The 22,706-nt window shown below is 45.4% G+C and overlaps 1 protein-coding gene and 1 long non-coding RNA gene across 3 annotated transcripts in view; one reads left to right on the top strand and one right to left on the bottom strand.

Annotated features, from left to right (window-relative positions):
- The window catches only part of KLHL4 (kelch like family member 4), a 112,916-nt gene extending 107,405 nt beyond the window's left edge, over window positions 1-5,511 (top strand). Inside the window, exons 10-11 of the mRNA XM_069985692.1 lie at window positions 3,585-3,756; window positions 4,873-5,511. Of these exons, the coding sequence (XP_069841793.1) occupies window positions 3,585-3,756; window positions 4,873-4,932 (232 nt within the window). The 3' untranslated portion in view covers window positions 4,933-5,511. The remainder of the gene's footprint in view (window positions 1-3,584; window positions 3,757-4,872) is intronic.
- The window catches only part of LOC138802415 (uncharacterized), a 40,330-nt gene extending 26,875 nt beyond the window's left edge, over window positions 1-13,455 (bottom strand). Inside the window, exons 1-3 of one of the 2 annotated variants that reach the window (XR_011364762.1) lie at window positions 13,376-13,455; window positions 9,451-9,525; window positions 4,848-4,949 (exon numbers count right to left, since the gene is read on the bottom strand). This is a non-coding gene — a long non-coding RNA (uncharacterized lncRNA). Of the gene's footprint in view, window positions 1-4,847; window positions 4,950-9,450; window positions 9,572-13,375 lie in introns of those variants that run through there. The other variant, XR_011364761.1, reaches the window with a different exon arrangement.
- Window positions 13,456-22,706: the final 9,251 nt, after the last annotated feature.

The raw sequence follows: 22,706 nt of genomic DNA, 5'->3' as shown, positions 1-22,706 counted from the left end.
TCTGTCAGACAGACATTTTAGGCTTCTTGCTCCAGCAACATCCTCATCTATAAATCCCCCCATATAGAATAGCCCCCCCTGCATCCCCCCATATAGAATAGCCCCCCTGCTGTACATCTCCCTATATAGAATAGCCCCCCCCCCGCATCCCCCTCCCATATAGAATAGCCCCCCTGCATCCCCCTCCCATATAGAATACCCCCTGCATCTCTCCCATATAGAATACCCCCCCTGCATCCCCCTCCCATATAGAATAGCCTCCCCTGCATCCCCCTATATAGAATAGCCCCCCCTGCATCCCCCCATATAGAAAAGTCCCCCTGCATCCCCCTCCCATATAGAATAGCCCCCCTGCATCCCCCTCCCATATAGAATACCCCCCTGCATCCCCCCATATAGAATACCCCCCTGCATCCCTCCCATATAGAATAGCCCCCCTGCATCCCCCTCCCATATAGAATAGCCCCCCTGCATCCCCCTCCCTATATAGAATAGCCCCCCCTGCATCCCCCCCATATAGAATAGCCCCCTGCATCCCCCCTCCCATATAGAATAGCCCCCCTGCATCCCCCTCCCTATATAGAATAGCCCCCCCTGCATCCCCCTCCCATATAGAATAGCCCCCTGCATCCCCCTCCCATATAGAATAGCCCCCCTGCATGCCCCTCCCATATAGAATAGCCCCCCTGCATCCCCCCAATATAGAATAGCCCCCTGCATCCCCCCATATAGAATAGCCCCCCTGCATCCCCCTCCCATATAGAATAGCCCCCTGCATCCCCCCCCCATATAGAATAGCCCCCCTGCATCCCCCCCCATATAGAATAGCCCCCTGCATCCCCCCCATATAGAATAGCCCCCTGCATCCCCCTCCCATATAGAATAGCCCCCTGCATCCTCCTCCTATATAGAATAGCCCCCCTGCATCCCCCTCCCATATAGAATAGCCCCCTGCATCCCCTCCCATATAGAATAGCCCCCCTGCATCCCCCTCCCTATATAGAATAGCCCCCCCTGCATCCCCCCCATATAGAATAGCCCCCTGCATCCCCCTCCCATATAGAATAGCCCCCCTGCATCCCCCTCCCTATATAGAATAGCCCCCCCCTGCATCCCCCTCCCATATAGAATAGCCCCCTGCATCCCCCTCCCATATAGAATAGCCCCCCTGCATGCCCCTCCCATATAGAATAGCCCCCCTGCATCCCCCCAATATAGAATAGCCCCCTGCATCCCCCCATATAGAATAGCCCCCTGCATCCCCTCCCATATAGAATAGCCCCCCTACATCCCCCTCCTATATATAATAGCCCCCTGCATCCCCCTCCATATAGAATAGCCCCCCTGCATCCCCCTCCCATATAGAATAGCCCCCTGCATCCCCCTCCCATACAGAATAGCCCCCCTACATCCCCCTCCTATATAGAATAGCCCCCCTGCATCCCCCTCCTGTATAGAATAGCCCCCCTGCATCCCCCTCCCATATAGAATAGCCCCCCTGCATCCCCCTCCTGTATAGAATAGACCCCCTGCATCCCCCTCCCATATAGAATAGCCTCCCTGCATCCCCTCCCATATAGAATAGCCCCCTGCATCCCCTCCTATATAGAATAGCCCCCCCCTGCATCCCCTCCTATATAGAATAGCCCCCCCCTGCACCCCCTCCCATATAGAATACCCCCTGCATCTCTCCCATATAGAATAGCCCCCTGCATCCCCCTCCAATATAGAATAGCCCCCCTGCATCCCCCTCCTATATAGAATAGCCCCCCTGCACCCCCTCCCATATAGAATACCCCCTGCATCTCTCCCATATAGAATACCCCCCCTGCATCCCCCCCCATATAGAATACACCCCTGCATCCCCCTCCCATATAGAATACCCCCCCTGCATCCCCCCCATATAGAATACACCCCTGCATCCCCCTCCCATATAGAATAGCCCCCTGCATCCCCCCAATATAGAATAGCCCCCCTGCACCCCCTCCCATATAGAATAGCCCCTGCATCCCCCTCCCATATAGAATAGCCCCCTGCATCCCCCCAATATATAATAGCCCCCCTGCACCCCCTCCCATATAGAATACCCCCTGCATCTCTCCCATATAGAATACCCCCCCTGCATCCCCCCCCCATATAGAATACCCCCCCTGCATCCCCCCCCCATATAGAATACACCCCTGCATCCCCCTCCCATATAGAATAGCCCCCTGCATCCCCCCAATATAGAATAGCCCCCTGCATCCCCCTCCCATATAGAATAGCCCCCTGCATCCCCCTCCCATATAGAATAGCCCCCTGCATCCCCTCCTATATAGAATAGCCCCCCCTGCATCCCCTCCTATATAGAATAGCCCCCCTGCATGCTCTCCCTGTGTGGCCACATGTGAAGGGGTTAAAAAAAAAAAAAACATTCTCACCTCACCTCGCTCCCAGCAGCTTCTTTCTCCGGATCTTCAGCAGCTTCTTTCTGCTGCAGCAGCGTGGCGGCGGCGGCGGCGGCTCTCCTCTCTCTCCTCCAGGTCCTCAGCGGCGCGTCAGGGAAGTGACGTCACCGCTGGGGGCCTGGTGGAGGTGGCTGCAGACGTGCCTGCGCGCGGCACGTCTGCGGCCCTTGGCACTTGGGGGAAGCACAACGGGGCGGAGACACGCCACCGCAGCCCCCTCCCGCCACCACAGCCCGCTCACCTCACCCCGGCTGGCCCGCTCCTGACGTGCTCCGCCAATCAATGAGGGGCCGCTGCGGCCCCACGTTGATTGGATTGGAGGAGCATGTCAGGAGCGGGCCGCAGCGGTGATTTTTTTTTTTTCCATTAGACAGCCCGGGCGGCCCACGGACTAGTAATCTGGCCAGCCCAGCGGGCATTTGCCCGCCTTGCCAGATTACCAGTCCGGGCCTGGCTGTAGCCCATCTGCCTCAGAGTTGGCCGTACTGTGCGTTCAGAGATGCTCTTCTGCCTACCTTGGTTGTAACGGTTGGCTATTTGAGTCACTGTTGCCTTTCTATCAGCTGGAACCAGTCTGCCCATTCTCCTATGACCTCTGGCATCAACAAGGCATTTCCGCCCACAGAACGGCCGCTCACTGGATGTTTTTTCTTTTTCGGACCATTTTCTGTAAACCCTAGAGATGGTTGTGCGTGAAAATCCCAGTAGATCAGCAGTTTCTGAAATACTCAGACCAGCCCTTCTGGCACCAACAACCATGACACGTTCAAAGGCACCAAATCACCTTTCTTCCCCATACTGATGCTCGGTTTGAACTGCAGGAGATTGTCTTGACCATGTCTACATGCCTAAATGCACTGAGTTGCCGCCATGTGATTGGCTGATTAGAAATTAAGTGGTAACGTGCAGTTGGACAGGTCTACCTAATAAAGTGGCCAGTGAGTGTATATATACACTGTCAGTGTCTCTATCCTGTATCCCATGTGTCACTATCCTGTACTCCAAGTGTCAGAGTGCTATTATCCTGTACCCCAAGTCTCAGCGTGTCATTACCCTGTACCCCATGTCTTCCTCTGTCACTGTGTCACCGCCCCTCCTTGTATTCGCTGTTTTATGATTTCATGTTTCTCTCTGTAGATACGACCCTAAGACGGACAGCTGGACGACGGTAGCGCCGCTGAGCGTTCCTCGGGACGCGGTTGGCATTTGCCCTCTTGGTGACAGGCTCTACGCGGTGGGCGGATATGATGGACAGACCTATCTGAATACTGTTGAATCTTATGATGCACAGACCAATGAGTGGACGCAGGTACCTGTAATGTGTGAGCGCATGGTCCAGGGGGTGTCAGGTGTTTGGGATGGGGGGCAGAAGCTGGAGCCCCTCAGACTCCACAGGGGACGATACTATAAAAGATTCCCATCTATGTTCCCTGCGTCACTACCTGAGGTCACAGCTGAGTTGGTCTATTGCTGTGCTTCTCAAACTGTGAGGCGGGCCCCACCAGTGAGGCGCCCCCTAGTTGTTGGTGAGGCCCAGCTGAGGAGACATTTTTCACAAAAGTAACTATGATCTGCACAGTCCTTTTGAATCTCCATTTTAGCAACATTCTTAATTTATTTTGTACTTGCTTTATTAGTATATAGAGCTTGGGAGATGGGTAAAAGGTAGCCCTAGCATTATTTACAGCTTTTAAATGGACTTTCACCTCAGATAGTGAGGCCCAGACACCCTGTTGGTCAATGTGGTGAGGCCCAGGCATTGCCTTGGTCTGTTGGGTGAGGCTCCAGTAGAAAAAGTTTGAGAAGCACTGGTTTATTGTAATGATTTTGGTTTTAGCCCCATCTTGTGTTCAAATGTAAAAATTGCAGTTTAGCCCAGCAGCACAGTCCTCAATGCTTCGGCCACCGTATAGACCAGGGATGGGGAACCTTCAGCTCTCCAGCTGTGGCAAAACTCCCATCATGCCTGGAGAGCCAAAGCTTTAGCTGAAGGGCGGAAGGTTCCCGATCCCTGCTATAGACCCTCTAGTATACTGGAGCTGTACACAGTGACATTTGCTCTATTGACATAAATGGGTCTGAGCCACAATACCACATATGGCCTGTGCGCAGGTATGGCGCTGTTTTGGCAGCTGCATCCATGCATTTCATTCCTGTTTAGGATCTCCTGATTTACCCATACATATACGGGGTCACCAAAAGTGCATGTATTCTGAATAGAGAGAGGGGAGAAAGTCACTGCCAGACGTCTGAGGTCCCAGACTCTTTTGGCTGTGGTTTATCTCCCTGAGAACAAAAAGATTGGACATGCTGAATGACGCAAGAGGCTTCTGACATTCCGATCTATAGAACTTACTTTTTTTGAGTAGGTCCTTATTACAGAAAGTATAATGTCCTTACTGTGAGTGTTCTCTGTTGTTGGCAGGACGTACCGCTGAACATCGGACGGGCCGGAGCGTGCGTCGTCGTCATAAAGCTGCCATAACCGTGTCCGATACGTTCCTGGAACAAACAGCACAAAAAGGGCAAAACCCATTAATGGAAACCGCATCCAGCGGAGGCCGAGAGGAAAAACTGTGGATACAGCCCGGGTGGAGAAAACTGCCATTTTATACGGGAAAACTCTGATGTACACTGAAAATTATATGAAAAAAAAAATCAGAAAAGTAAAAAAAAAAAATCAAATTGATGAACGGCAACATTTTACATGTAGAAAAAAATCTGAGCAAAATCTATTTTATGTAACATGATAGAAGCCGGAGGTGACGGCGCCTTATATTTTACTATATATCGTTCTATAAATGATGGGAGGGGGGTTTTATTAAAGGGAAGGACACAATGTAACGCAGAATAGGATTTTATATTCTTCTCCTGTTTTATCAGTTTCCAGACATTTTTAGTCCAATTTTTTTTCCAGAATCAGAAATACAGAATACGGATGATGATGTCAAACGAGAAAACACAGGAACAGAATCTTAGAGGGAATGTCTCATATACAGAGAGTGTCTCGTATAGAGGGAATGTCTCATATACAGGGAGTGTCTCATATACAGAGAGTGTCTCGTATAGAGGGTGTCTCGTATAGAGGGAATGTCTCATATACAGAGAGTGTCTCATATACAGAGAGTGTCTCGTATAGAGGGAATGTCTCATATACAGGGAGTGTCTCATGTATAGGGAATGTCTCACATACAGTAGAGGTAGTGTCTCATATAGAGGGATGTCTCATATACAGAGTGTCTCATATAGAGGGAATGTCTCATATAGAGGTAGTGTCTCAGATAGAGGGATGTCTCATATAGAGGGACTGTCTCATATACAGAGTGTCTCGTATAGTGGGAATGTCTCACATAGAGGGAGTGTCTCATATAGAGGGAGTGTCTCATATACAGTGTCTCGTATAGAGGGAATGTCTCACATAGAGGGAGTGTCTCATATACAGTGTCTCGTATAGAGGGAATGTCTCACATAGAGGGAGTGTCTCATATAGAGGTATGTCTTATATAGAGGTGTGTCTCATATAGAGGGAGTGTCTCATATAGAGGTATGTCTTATATAGAGGTGTGTCTCATATAGAGGGAGTGTCTCATATACAGTGTCTCACATAGAGGGAGTGTCTCATATAAAGGGATGTCTCATATACAGGGGATGTCAGATTTTTATTTAGAGCCGGACTTCTCCTTTAATTACCCTTCCCCCAAAGGATGTGAGATTCATTCTTACCTCTATCCCTCTAAGGATAATAAGGAAACCTTATGGTGCGTTTATACAGAGAGATTTATTTGACAGATTTTGGAAGCCAAAGCCAGCACTGGATTTGAAAAGATGAGAAATCTTAATCTTTCCTTTATGACCTGTTCCCTTTTTATAGTCTGTTCCTGGCTTTGGCTAAAAAAATCTGTCAAATAAATCTGCCTGTGTAAACGCACCATTAGGGTCCATTTACACAGAAAGATTATCTGACAAAGATTTGAAGCCAAAGCCAGGAATGGATTTAAAAAGAGAAGAAATCTCAGGCTTTCCTTCATGACCTGATCTCTGTTTATAGTCTGTTTCTGGCTTTGGCTTCAAATCTTTGGCAGATAATCTGTCAGATAATCTGTAAAAATGGACCCTTAGGATAACAGGAAATCTCACGTCATCAACATAAAACTGCAATATACAGAAAAAAATATTTAGAATTTATAATAAAATAAAAAACAAAGGCTAGATTACAATATTCAGATGATACATTCCCTTTAAGTGACATTTTGTTAATTTAAAAAAAAAATTACATCGAATAAATTTTAAAGTAATAAATGAAAAATTTTAAAGTTTGAAAAAAACCCCCCAAAAAACAAAAGAGAAACTTGTAATTGTGCTTCCACGCGGCCTCCCCTTCTGACACTGACGGTCTGGGCGTTTATCTAGAGACGGATCGACTGGGACAGCGCGGGAATCACCAAGAGGCCAAAACTAAATGTCACGTCTGACAAAATCCAAAAGAAGTAATAGTATAGAAAGAAAGAAAAACAACAAAACATAAATGACGTTTTTTTTGTCACGTTCGACATGTAATATAAATTATACCTGAAATTAACTTTTTCTTAATATTTTTCAAGAGGATTTTTACTTGTTCTTTGTAACCTGATCTTCAGCCGCAATGGTATTACCAGATGATCCATTTTTGTATTAGAATTTTTTTATTTGCCCGGTCAGCAAATCTGTTAAATTTCGTCGTAGTGTAAAAACATTTTGTAGTCAGTCTGTACACAAAGTGACGATGACAACAGTATTATCGAAGCTAAATAGAAGAGTAGGAGTCTATAAGATATGTATCCGTCCTGATTTATATGGAAATACTGAGATTACGTCATTTGCAGAATTTGTTTTTATTGTTTACGTAAACAGATATCAAAATATTAGTATGATGGAAGTGAACTTAGGATATGTCATTCTGTGCTAAATCAGCCCCCCCAGCTGCACCTTTGGCTGCCCCTGAGTAAGAGCAGCTCTGACCCCGGGAGTTGTAGTTTTGCAAAAGCTGGAGGGCGGCGAGTTTGACACCCGTGCCATAGAAAGCAATAAACTTCCCATGGCCAAAATCCCAAAGTTTTTTTTCTTTTTTCGGAAAATTCAAAACTAAGGCTGGGTTGACACTGCGTTTTTGCAATCCGTTCTGCTTATTTTTTTTAACGGGTTACTTTAAACAGACAGAAAAACGTAGTCAACACTACTTTTGTGTCCGTAAAAAAAAAAAAATCAATGCGTTTTTTCATTGACTTCCATTATAAAAATAAAAAAAAAACAGATCAAAACGGATGCTTTTTTTTTAACGGACACAAAAGTAGTGTTGACTATTTTTGTGTCTGTTAACAAAAAACGCATCTGTTTCGATTTATTTTTTTCTTTATAATAGAAGTCAATCGAAAAACTGACCAAAAAAAACAAACACATCTGTTTTTTTCATAAAAAAGTATACCTTAAACGGACTGCAAAAACGCAGTGTGAACCCAGCCTTAGCTAAATAAACATAAAAACCTGCTACATTTTCAGTTTAAATTTTTTCCTCCACTTTTCAGTAAGGCTAGGTTTACACTGCGTTTATGCAAAAAAAAAAAAAAAAAAACGGAAGAAAAACAAAGATTTGTGTGCATCCTTTTAGATCCCTTTTTCCATTGACTTCAACTGATCAAAACGCATCCGTTTTTTTGTGTGTAAACAAAAACGTGGTTGACCACATTTTTGTGTCAGCTAAAAAATATTTAAAAAAATGCATCCTTTTTTTGCATAAAACATGAAAAAAACTGATTGCAAAGACACAGTGTAAACTCAGCTTGAGTCTATGATAGTTTTTTTTTTTTTTTTTTTTTAAAAGGGCAATGTGCATTGTAAAATACTGTGAATTCCGCGTAAGCGACGCAAGCGCTGGCTGCTAAGAGGAAGAAATATATTCATACTGAGAGGAAAGCTATCAGGATGTTTCTCATGTAACGTTATGTTCTGGCTGCACTGTCTTTGTCTTATTCTCTTTGTATGATTTCTTGACTACGCTGTGTCTTTTTGCGTTATTGATCTGTATGGTATATCACATTGATATATGATGAACTATGACCTCACATTAAGAGTGCCAATGCTGACCGCGTCATGATGATGTACATAACCATCATAAACTCCTGGACTGTGAACAATACAACCGCATCACCAACGCATGTTTACATCCAACCAGCGACTTGAAGAATTTAGCATAAAATTTACAAAAAAAAATAAAAATATCACATTGATAATAAAAACTACAATCCACCTTCATTTGCATGAGGTTTACACAGCGATGGCTGATTCTATCAGACACTGGGATTATTTGGTAAAAAAAAGAATTCTGTATGAAAATTATCAGCTTGTGATTAGGTCCATAGAGCATTTCACCCAAAAAATAAAATTCAGACGCCGCACAAGTCAACTTTATTTCTGTTCTCCATTTATTGGTGGTTTTGTGGTTTAGGATTTTGGATTGGTGTCACATGATGCTGTAATGCTGTACAGATCACTTTACAGCAACCTCTTCTCAGCTTACAACAGGAAGTCTCAGCTTAGTTTTAGCCCCAGTGGTGAGAATGAGAACTGCAAGATATCAGGATTATTATACAATATAGATAGAAAAATGTGAAATTAGTAGAAGTGTTGCAGCCTGTGATTGGCTGAGTAGTCTGTCAGCTGATAGGCCGCCAGGAACGGAAAGCTATTAGACATAGCGATGCACCGTCGGCACCTATTGATGTTAGGTCCAAACCTAAACCAAGGATTGGTTGATGATCATTGTCATCGGCTGATCATTGTCTCTATTACACAGAGCTATAGTCGTCCCGATTCGGCCAATTAGCGGTTGTGTAATAGGGCCCTATGAGCTGTTATAACAGTGTAGAGTAGAGGAGCGTTTTAAGGGGCCCTGTCCAATGTAGTAATGTACTCTGCATGGATAGCATAGTAGAAAATAGAAGTAACAGAAGAAGATACTCGTACTCACCATTCTAACCACCTTTTGCCCTATAGTGTCAGGTAACCGTCCTGCTAGGGTAGTACGAGGTCCCAGGTCCCTGCTCTGGATAAAGCAGATTTTCTGTGTTGCAGAAGGTATCCCTGGCATAGAAAAGGTTTTCCTCAGAGGACATCCTCCCTCCTTTGTTTCTAGTACTACATGCTAATAATAGTAAGTTGCATAGAAGAAATCTCTCTGGCTTTGTGGTGGCTCAGTCCCTCTCCACCTCTACTGACAAAAGACTGACTAAAGATACCTTCCAGCAGGAACTAGCTCCTTTTTATAGGGACAGCTTAGCTAGCCTGTGAGTAGTGGGGCTATGTGTTGGTACAGGGAATAAAGAGGATAGGCAAAGTGAGGGAAAAAAAGCCTGCACCTGTGACAGGAGGAAACATGACATGTGACAAACAGTAGTTAAAGGACAACTCCGGCCAAAAGTATTTTTTAATATGTTGTTACTTATGGAAAGTTAGCAAAATTCCTAATATACACTTATTATGGGAAATGCACATATACTTCTATTTCCCTTAATTTAGTAGATCAGGGAGCTTCAGATTCCGTAAAAAAAAAAACTGACTTCAAGGATCAGGTGTAATTCCTATGGAGTGTCCAGCAGGGGGTGCACTATATGTAAAAGTCTATGGACTGTATTGTGTCTATGAAGCTGTATGTAAATAATGGAGTGTTAAGTTACTGTACACTATGCTTTATTGATTGTGTCCTTGCTCCCCAAAGTATTCCATAAACGTGGATGGCACTGAGCAGGAAGGGAGATAGGTGCCTGTGCATCTAACTACCTTCCCCCTCCCTCCCTACTTGGTGCTGCTGCCACATACACACTGTACTACTCCTCCCATCATGTGCTCATAGTATGAGCAGATGATGGAGGAGTAATACCTGGGCCGATCCCCATCACCAACATCCCCCCCCCCAGCCCCACTGCCGCTGCTGCCTCCACATACACTGTACTACTCCTCCCATCATGTGCTCATAGTGTGAACAGATTATGGGGTAGTACCAGGGCCATCACAAGCATCCTGCAGCCGCCGCTGCACAGCCCACATCACCAGCATCCCACCTCCCAGCCCCCCTCCGCTGCTGCTACAGCACATCCCTTTACATGACCAGTATCCCCCTAACCAGCTGCCACTACTCCCGCCAACTCGTTTTCTGATGTCCCCCCTGCAGCGGATGATGATAGGGGCAGAGAGGGCCATCTATAAGGGGGGGGGGGACAACATAGGGGGAGAGGGGGCCATCTATAAGGGGGGGAAACATAGTGGGGGAGGGGGTGATCTATAAGGTGGGGCTACATAGGGGGTGAGGGAGCCATCTATAAGGGGGAGGCAACATAGGGGGAGAGGAGGCCTATAACGGGACAACATGGGGGAGAGGGGGACAACATAGGGGGAGAAGAGGCCTGTAAGGGGACAACACGGGGAAGGGGGCTTCTATAATGGGGACAACACAGTGGGAGCCATTTACAGATGTGCAGTGTATAAAGAGATGAGGATGGTGCAAGAGTGAGGAGCCTAATATGTTTCTCTGGCAGATTCTGTGGATTTGTGGCTCGGAGAAGTTTTCATGGGCTGATGGAGAAGAAAATGAAAAGGAAAGAACTCCAATCAGAGAAGATGTCCCCTGTGAGTCACCTGATGTAACTGCACTGTATTGTATATGGTGTACAGAACCTGTGTGGACCTGGGGCTAACTCTATATGGTGACTGTATAACGGGATATTGGTCTTTTTAGGGTGCTTTCACACGTACCGGATCCGCAGCAGATTTCATGCTGTGAAATTGCAGTGAAATCTGTTGCCGATTTCTATGAGAGCACATACTCGTAGTAAGATTGATATGTAAGTTAACTGTATACTATATACACCCCCCCTCTCACTGTATACTATACACACACCCCTCTCACTGTATATATATATATATATATATATACACACATCCCTCTCACTGTATACTATACAGACATCCCTCTCACTGTATACTATATACACAACCCCCTCTCACTGTATACTATATACACACCCCTCTCACTGTATACTATACACACATCCCTCTCACTGTATACTATATACACCCCCCCTCTCACTGTATACTATACACACACCCCTCTCACTGTATATATATATATATATATATATATACACACATCCCTCTCACTGTATACTATACACACACCCCTCTCACTGTATATATATATATATATACACACATCCCTCTCACTGTATACTATACAGACATCCCTCTCACTGTATACTATATACACAACCCCCTCTCACTGTATACTATATACACACCCCTCTCACTGTATACTATACACACATCCCTCTCACTGTATACTATATACACACACCCCTCACTGTATACAATATACACAACCCCCTCTCACTGTATACACCCCTCTCACTGTATACTATATACACATCCCTCTCACTGTATACTATATACACATCCCTCTCACTGTATACTATATACACAACCCCCTCTCACTGTATACACCCCTCACTGTATACTATATACACACCCCTCTCACTGTATACTATACACACATCCCTCTCACTGTATACGTCCCTCTCACTGTATACTATATACACCCCCCTCTCACTGTATACTATACACACATCCCTCTCACTGTATACTATATACACCCCTCTCACTGTATACTATATACACACCCCTCTCACTGTATACTATATACACATCCCTCTCACTGTACACTATATACACCCCCCCTCTCACTGTATACTATATACACATCCCTCTCACTGTATACTATATACACCCCTCTCACTGTATACTATATACACACCCCTCTCACTGTATACTATATACACATCCCTCTCACTGTATACTATATACACATCCCTCTCACTGTATACTATATACACACCCCTCTCACTGTATACTATATATACACACCCCTCTCACTGTATACTATATACACATCCCTCTCACTGTATACTATATACACACCCCTCTCACTGTATACTATATACACACCCCTCTCACTGTATACTATATACACATCCCTCTCACTGTATACTATATACACACCCCTCTCACTGTATACTATATACACATCCCTCTCACTGTACACTATATACACCCCCCCTCTCACTGTATACTATATACACATCCCTCTCACTGTATACTATATACACCCCTCTCACTGTATACTATATACACACCCCTCTCACTGTATACTATATACACATCCCTCTCACTGTATACTATATACACATCCCTCTCACTGTATACTATATACACACCCCTCTCACTGTATACTATATATACACACCCCTCTCACTGTATACTATATACACATCCCTCTCACTGTATACTATATACACACCCCTCTCACTGTATACTATATACACACCCCTCTCACTGTATACTATATATACACACCCCTCTCACTGTATACTATATACACCCCCCTCACTGTATACTATATACACATCCCTCTCACTGTATACTATATACACACCCCTCTCACTGTATACTATATACACATCCCTCTCACTGTATACTATATACACACCCCTCTCACTGTATACTATATATACACACCCCTCTCACTGTATACTATATACACCCCCCCTCACTGTATACTATATACACACCCCTCTCACTGTATACTATATACACATCCCTCTCACTGTATACTATATACACATCCCTCTCACTGTATACTATATACACATCCCTCTCACTGTATACTATACACACATCCCTCTCACTGTATACTATATACACATCCCTCTCACTGTATACTATATACACACCCCTCTCATTGTATACTATATACACACCCCTCTCACTGTATACTATATATACACACCCCTCTCACTGTATACTATATATACACATCCCTCTCACTGTATACTATATATACACACCCCTCTCACTGTATACTATATACAGCCCTCTCACAATCCTGAGGATCTGGTGCTGGAGCTGTATCTGTATCACCTGACTGTGAGGGAAAAACTGAGGGCGGAGCCTGATCTGAGGAGATGCCCCACCCCTGACAGGACCTCATCAAAGACAAGCCCCACCCCTAATAGGGCCTTATCTGAGGAGAAGCCCCACCCCCTGATTGGACCCTGTCTGAGGAGAAGCCCCACCCCCTGATTGGACCCTGTCTGAGGAGAAGCCCCACCCCCTGATTGGACCCTGTCTGAGGAGAAGCCCCACCCCCGTATTTGACCCTGTCTGAGGAGAAGCCCCACCCCCTGATTGGACCCTGTCTGAGGAGAAGCCCCACCCCCTGATTGGACCCTGTCTGAGGAGAAGCCCCACCCCCGTATTTGACCCTGTCTGAGGAGAAGCCCCACCCTCTGATTGGACCCTGTCTGAGGAGAAGCCCCACCCCCTGATTGGACCCTGTCTGAGGAGAAGCCCCACCCTCTGATTGGACCCTGTCTGAGGAGAAGCCCCACCCTCTGATTGGACCCTGTCTGAGGAGAAGCCCCACCCCCTGATTGGACCCTGTCTGAGGAGAATCCCTGCTCCCTAACTGGATCTGATTCTACAACCCGATCCCCTGACAGGACCTTATCTGAAGCAGTAATTCCACAGCAACTGCTCTTACATCACTATATTTATATTATACACCACTGTACTCTGTATACACCCCTGTGCTCTGTATACTATATACACACCTGTACTCTGTATACTATATACACACCTGTGCTCTGTATACTATATACACCCCTGTGCTCTGTATACTATATACACTCCTGTACTCTGTATACTATATACACCCCTGTACTCTGTATACTATGTACACCCCTGTGCTCTGTATACTATATACACCCCTGTGCTCTGTATACTATATACACCCCTGTGCTCTGTATACTATATACACCACTGTACTCTGTATACTATATACACCCCTGTACTCTGTATACTATGTACACCCCTGTGCTCTGTATACTATATACACCCCTGTACTCTGTATACTATATACACCACTGTACTCTGTATACTATATACACCCCTGTGCTCTGTATACTATATACACCACTGTGCTCTGTATACTATATACACCCCTGTACTCTGTATACACCCCTGTGCTCTGTATACTATATACACACCTGTACTCTGTATACTATATACACACCTGTGCTCTGTATACTATATACACCCCTGTGCTCTGTATACTATATACACTCCTGTACTCTGTATACTATATACACCCCTGTACTCTGTATACTATGTACACCCCTGTGCTCTGTATACTATATACACCCCTGTGCTCTGTATACTATATACACCCCTGTGCTCTGTATACTATATACACCCCTGTGCTCTGTATACTATATACACCACTGTACTCTGTATACTATATACACCCCTGTACTCTGTATACTATGTACACCCCTGTGCTCTGTATACTATATACACCCCTGTACTCTGTATACTATATACACCACTGTACTCTGTATACTATATACACCCCTGTGCTCTGTATACTATATACACCACTGTGCTCTGTATACTATATACACCCCTGTACTCTGTATACTATATACACCCCTGTACTCTGTATACTATGTACACCCCTGTGCTCTGTATACTATATACACCCCTGTACTCTGTATACTATATACACCACTGTGCTCTGTATACTATATACACCCCTGTGCTCTGTATACTATATACACCACTGTGCTCTGTATACTTTATACACCCCTGTGCTCTGTATACTATATACACCCCTGTGCTCTGTATACTATATACACCCCTGTACTCTGTATACTATATACACCCCTGTACTCTGTATACTATATACACCCCTGTACTCTGAATACTATATTCACCCCTGTACTCTGTATACTATATACACCCCTGTGCTCTGTATACTATATACACCACTGTACTCTGTATACTATATACACCCCTGTGCTCTGTATACTATATACACCCCTGTACTCTGAATACTATATACACCCCTGTGCTCTGTATACTATATACACCCCTGTGCTCTGTATACTATATACACCACTGTGCTCTGTATACTATATACACCCCTGTGCTCTGTATACTATATACACCCCTGTACTCTGTATACTATATACACCCCTGTACTCTGAATACTATATTCACCCCTGTACTCTGTATACTATATACACCCCTGTACTCTGTATACTATATACACCCCTGTACTCTGTATACTATATACACCCCTGTACTCTGTATACTATATACAGCACTGTACTCTGTATACTATATACACCCCTGTGCTCTGTATACTATATACACCCCTGTGCTCTGTATACTATATACACCACTGTACTCTGTATACTATATACACCCCTGTGCTCTGTATACTATATACACCCCTTTGCTCTGTATACTATATACACCCCTGTGCTCTGTATACTATATACACCCCTGTGCTCTGTATACTATATACACCCCTGTGCTCTGTATACTATATACACCCCTGTGCTCTGTATACTATATACACCCCTGTACTCTGTATACTATATACACCACTGTATTTATATAAACCCCTGTATACTATATACACCCCTGTACTCTGTATACTATATACACCACTATATTTATATACACCCCTGTACTTTGTATACACCACTGTATTTATATACACCCCTGTACTCTGTATACTATATACACCCCTTTGCTCTGTATACTATATACACCACTGTACTCTGTATACTATATACACCCCTGTACTCTCTATACTATATACACCCCTGTACTCTGTATACTATATACACCACTGTATTTATATACACCCCTGTGCTCTGTATACTATATACACCCCTGTGCTCTGTATACTATATACACCCCTGTGCTCTGTATACTATGTACACCACTGTACTCTGTATACTATGTACACCCCTGTACTCTGTTTACTATATACACCCCTGTGCTCTGTATACTATATACACCACTGTACTCTGTATACTATGTACACTTCTGTACTCTGTATACTATATACACCCCTGTACTCTGTATACTATATACACCACTGTATTTATATACACCCCTGTGCTCTGTATACTATGTACACTTCTGTACTCTGTATACTATATACACCACTGTACTCTGTATACTATGTACACCACTGTGCTCTGTATACTATATACACCCCTGTGCTCTGTATACTATATACACCCCTGTGCTCTGTATACTATATACACCCCTGTGCTCTGTATACTATATACACCACTGTACTCTGTATACTATATACACCACTGTATTTATATACACCCCTGTACTCTGTATACTATATACACCACTGTACACTATACACACCTCTGTACACTGTATAATATATACACCACTGTACTCTGTATACTGACTGAATTTGTCTGAGGAGAAGCCCCACCACCTGACTTGATCTCATGTAAGAAGAATCCCTGCTCCCTGACTGGACACTGTATACACTGTATACTCTATATACACTTTAACACTGTATAGTATATACTCCTCTGCACACTGTATACACCCAGGGGCTGGCTGGCAGATTTTAGCCTGGGGGGCAAGCACACGGCACTGGCCCTTGACTGGCAGGCTAGCGGCCCATCCTTTAAGGACCACTCTGGCCCTTACCTGGTATTACCCTCCCCAAATAAGTGCGGGAAAGGAAGATACTACATGCGCCACAGAATTATAGTATTGTGGCCAGTGTTCCCAGCCACGAAAAGCCCTTGTAATTGTCTCACCTCCGGATGAAATGTCTCAAGCCCCTGAGTACTTCTTTAAACCTAGTGGTCTCTCACATGCTATATAGTATGTAATGAGAGCTATCCCAGGATATATATCTATTGGATTAAAGGGAACCTAGCTCAGGTGCACAGCATAGTACCTTAGGGGGCCTTTACACAGAGAGATTTATCTGACAGATGTTTGAAGCCAAAGCCAGGAACAGACTATAAGCAGAGAACAGGTAATAAAGGAAAAACTGAGATTTCTCCTCTTTTCAACTCCATTCCTGGCTTTGGCTTCAAAAATCTGTCAGCTAAATCTGTCTGTGTGAATGCACCAGGGTTAAGGTACCATGCTGTGTACCTGGTGACCCTGTTATCAGTGCTGTAATCATTTACATTGCCCTTCTGGTTCTCTTATCATGTTACAACCATCAGCCCTGAATCTCTACAGCACCAGCTGTTATCAGAGGAGGTACTACAACTCCCAGCATATCCTGAGGGCTGCAGACTGTCAGTAAATGCTGGAAGTTGTAGTGTTTGCAGCTGTTGTACTTGGAGGATTCTTGGTGTATTGTATACTGGAGGCTTTGTGGGAGATCAGAATACAGAGTTCTGTGGGGGCTCAGTATGTGGATGTGACCCCAGAACAGAACTGATACAGTTATATACCGTTACTGACCAAATCAAATACACCAGTATATAAGAAACATATATTATCACTGTGACCACAACCATTACCACCCCATACTAACTAATACCACCAAACCATAACTGAGATCCAGTATACCCAGACCAATAATACCAGTATAAAAGAAACAAATATCACAACCCCTTCACCACCGCCGCCATTACTAACTAACATCCACTGTACAAATACCAGGATCATCCCCATAGAACATGGGTCTCAAACTTGCGGCCCTCCAGCTGTTGCAAAACTACAATTCCCATCATGCCTGGGACAGCCAAAGCTTTGCTTTGGCTGTCCCAGGCATGATGAGAATTGTAGTTTTGCAACAGCTGGAGGGCCGCGAGTTTGAGACCCCTGCCATAGAAGGTTCTCATTATTAAAATGTGTCTGCTGGTCGAGATATCATGTGTAATCGAAGATACATAATGAGCTGCTAGATAGCCACTTCCTACTATCTATCTCCTATCTATCTCCTATCTATCTATCTATCTATCTATCTATCTATCTATCTCCTATCTATCTATCTATCTATCTATCTATCTATCTATCTATCTCCTATCTATCTATCTATCTATCTCCTATCTATCTATCTCTCCTATCTATCTATCTATCTATCTATCTATCTATCTATCTATCTATCTATCTATCTATCTATCTATCTATCTATCTCTCCTATCTATCTATCTATCTATCTATCTATCTATCTATCTATCTATCTATCTATCTATCTATCTCCTATCTATCTATCTCCTATCTATCTATTACCTATCTATCTCCTATCTATCTATCTATCTCCTATCTATCTCCTATCTATCTATTACCTATCTATCTCCTATCTATCTATCTATCTATCTATCTATCTATCTATCTATCTATCTATCTATCTATCTATCTCCTATCTATCTATTACCTATCTATCTCCTATCTATCTATCTATCTATCTATCTATCTATCTATCTCCTATCTATCTATCTATCTATCTATCTATCTATCTATCTATCTATCTATCTATCTATCTCCTATCTATCTATCTCCTATCTATCTATCTATCTATCTATCTATCTATCTATCTATCTATCTCCTATCTATCTATCTATCTATCTATCTATCTATCTATCTATCTATCTATCTATCTATCTCCTATCTATCTCAGGTATAAGAACACAGACAATAGAGCACACTTGTCAAACTCCGTCCCTCCAGTTGTTACAAAACTACAAATCCCATCATGACTGGACAGATAAAGCATGATGGGAATTGTAGTTTTGCAACACTTGGAGGGACGGAGTTTGAGACCCCTGATAAGTTATAAGACCTTATAAGTGATTATAAAGCAGTTACATTCAGTGACTCACAGTAGGCGTCTTCTCTGCATGAAGAGACGTCCACTTTTCTTTTTCTTCTCCATCTGGCTCCGGCCATCATGAAGGCTTCTCTGGCCATGCCTCTCCACGGGATCTGTCAGACAGACATTTTAGGCTTCTTGCTCCAGCAACATCCTCATTTGTACATCCCTCCATATAGAATGCCCCCCCCCCCCCCCCCGCTGCACATCTCTCCATATAGAAAAGCCCCCCTGCTGTACATCCCCCATATAGAATAGCCCCCCTGCTGTACATCCCTCCATATAGAATAGCCCCCCCCCCCCCGTGCACATATCTCCATATAGAAAAGCCTCTCTGTGCATCCCCCATATAGAATAGCCCCCCCCCCCTGTGCATTCTCCCTTATAGAAAAGCCCCCTGTGCATCACCCTTATAGAATAGCCCCCCTGTGCATCACCCTTATAGAATAGCCCCCCTGTGCATTCTCCCTTATAGAATAGCCCCCCCTGTGCATCCCCCCTTATAGAATAGCCCCCCTGTGCATCCCCCCTTATAGAATAGCCCCCCTGTGCATTCTCCCTTATAGAATAGCCCCCCTGTGCATCCCCCATATAGAAAAGCCCCCCCTGTGCATCCCCCCTTATAGAATAGCCCCCCTGGGCATCCCCCCCATATAGAATAGCCCCCCCTATGCATCCCCCCATATAGAATAGCCCCCCTATGCATCCCCCCCATATAGAATAGCCCCCCCTATGCATCCCCCCATATAGAATAGCCCCCTGTGCATCCCCCCATATAGAATAGCCCCCCTGTGCATCCCCCCATATAGAATAGCCCCCCTGTGCATCCCCCCTTATAGAATAGCCCCCCTGTGCATTCTCCCTTATAGAATAGCCCCCCTGTGCATTCTCCCTTATAGAACAGCCCCCCCTAAGCATCCCCCCTCATAGAATAGCCCCCCTGTGCATCCCCCCTCATAGAACAGCCCCCCTAAGCATCCCCCCTCATAGAATAGCCCCCCTGTGCATCCCCCCTCATAGAATAGCCCCCCTGTGCATCCCCCCTCATAGAATAGCCCCCCTGTGCATCCCCCCTCATAGAATAGCCCCCCTGTGCATCCCCCCTAATAGAATAGCCCCCTGTGCATCCTCCCTAATAGAATAGCCCCCCTGTGCATCCTCCCTAATAGAATAGCCCCCTGTGCATCCTCCCTAATAGAATAGCCCCCCTGTGCATCCTCCCTCATAGAATAGCCCCCTGTGCATCCTCCCTAATAGAATAGCCCCCCTGTGCATCCTCCCTAATAGAATAGCCCCCTGTGCATCCTCCCTAATAGAATAGCCCCCTGTGCATCCTCCCTAATAGAATAGCCCCCCTGTGCATCCTCCCTAATAGAATAGCCCCCCTGTGCATCCTCCCTAATAGAATAGCCCCCTGTGCATCCTCCCTAATAGAATAGCCCCCCTGTGCATCCTCCCTAATAGAATAGCCCCCTGTGCATCCTCCCTAATAGAATAGCCCCCCTGTGCATCCTCCCTAATAGAATAGCCCCCTGTGCATCCTCCCTAATAGAATAGCCCCCCTGTGCATCCTCCCTAATAGAATAGCCCCCCTGTGCATCCTCCCTAATAGAATAGCCCCCCTGTGCATCCTCCCTAATAGAATAGCCCCCCTGTGCATCCCCCCTCATAGAATAGCCCCCTGTGCATCCCCCCTAATAGAATAGCCCCCCTGTGCATCCCCCCTCATAGAATAGCCCCCCTGTGCATCCCCCCTAATAGAATAGCCCCCCTGTGCATCCCCCCCTAATAGAATAGCCCCCCTGTGCATCCTCCCTCATAAAACAGCCCCCCTAAGCATCCCCCCTCATAGAATAGCCCCCCTGTGCATCCCCCCCTCATAGAATAGCCCCCCTGTGCATCCTCCCTCATAAAACAGCCCCCCTAAGCATCCCCCCCTCATAGAATAGCCCCCCTGTGCATCCTCCCTGAAGGGGTTTAAAAAAAAAATAAGATAAACAACTCACCTCTCCTCGGGCCGGATCTTCAGTCTGCAGCAGCTTCTCCCTGCTGCTGCAGCAAGGCGGCTCCTCTCTCCGTTCTCAGGTCCTCAGCGGCGCGTCAGGGAAGTGACGTCACCGCTGGGGACCTGATGTAGGTGCCTGCAGACGTGCCTGCGCGCGGCACGTCTGCGGCTACTGGGGGGATCAGGCGGCCTGAAAGAGACTGAGGGAATAGCGCGGCGGCCGGCCGCGCTATTCTTTCAGTCTCAATTATAGCAGAGGGTCGGCCACGGGTCGCGGCCCACTCATTGGTGGGGAAGACCAGCCCGGGGGGCACATGCCCCCTTGCCCCCCCGGCCCAGCCCGCCCCTGTATACACCCCTGTATACTTTATACACCCTGTACACTATATAGACCTCTGTGCACTGTACACAATTTATACCCCTTTACACTATATATACACCCCTGTACGCTTTTTGCTATATACACTCCTGTACACTGTATACACCCCTGTACACCGGTATTATAGTAGTTATATTCCTGTATATAGGAGCAGTATTATAGTAGTTATAATAGGAACAGTATTATAGTAGTTGGCACCTGGTCAACAAAGGGATGGTGCCCGAAATGGCCTTCCCAGGACACGTCTGCACCCTTTCACTTCCCCTCCCCGCAAACCGCATGTGAAAAAAAGTCTGATTAAGAAGATTTCGGGTGAGTGCAGTATTCATTTCTACCACTATACCAAAGTTTTTCTCTGCTCCGATACATTCACCTACATTCACCCCCGTTAAGCAGTCAGTACATTGCGGCATAGGACTTCTGCTCTTACTCCACGCTCCATGGTTCAGGGCTTACTTCACAAGGGGCAAAGCACAGAGCACAAGGGGCTACTACTATGGGGCAGAGAACAGGGAGGGGCTATTACTATGGGGCAGAACACGGGGGGGGGTATTACTATGGGGCAGAGGCAGAGCACAGGGGGGGTATTACTATGGCGCAGAGCACAGGCTGGAGGTGAAGAGGAGAGAGGTAACTGCTGTTTGCCAAAATAAGGTGAGTATAATGTTGTTTTTTTGTGTGTATTACTATAGGGCAAAGCACAGGGGGATTATTACTAGGGGGAAAACACAGGTGGTACTACTATGGGGCAGAGCACAGGGAGGGGCTATTACCATGGAGCAGAGCACAGGGGGGTATTACTATGGGGCACAGCACAGGGGGGTATTACTATGAGGCAGGGCACAGGAGGAGTATTACTATGGGGCAGAGCACGGGGGGTATTACTATGGGGCGGAGCACAGGGGCATTATTAATATGGGGCAGAGCACGGGGGGTATTACTATGGGGCAGAGAACAGGGGGAATTAATATGGGGCAGAGCACAGGGGGTATTGCTATAGGCGCAGAGCACGGGGGGGGGGGTGTTATTACTATGGGGGTAAGCAACAGGAGAGATTGTTACTATGGGAACAGCACAGGAGGCATTATTACTACATGGAGGCAAAGCAGGAGACATTATTACTACTAT

Source organism: Dendropsophus ebraccatus, chromosome 10 (assembly GCF_027789765.1).
Source record: "Dendropsophus ebraccatus isolate aDenEbr1 chromosome 10, aDenEbr1.pat, whole genome shotgun sequence".
In the NCBI taxonomy this organism is placed as follows: Eukaryota; Metazoa; Chordata; class Amphibia; order Anura; family Hylidae; genus Dendropsophus; species Dendropsophus ebraccatus.
This window is presented reverse-complemented; position numbering and strand designations above follow the sequence as displayed.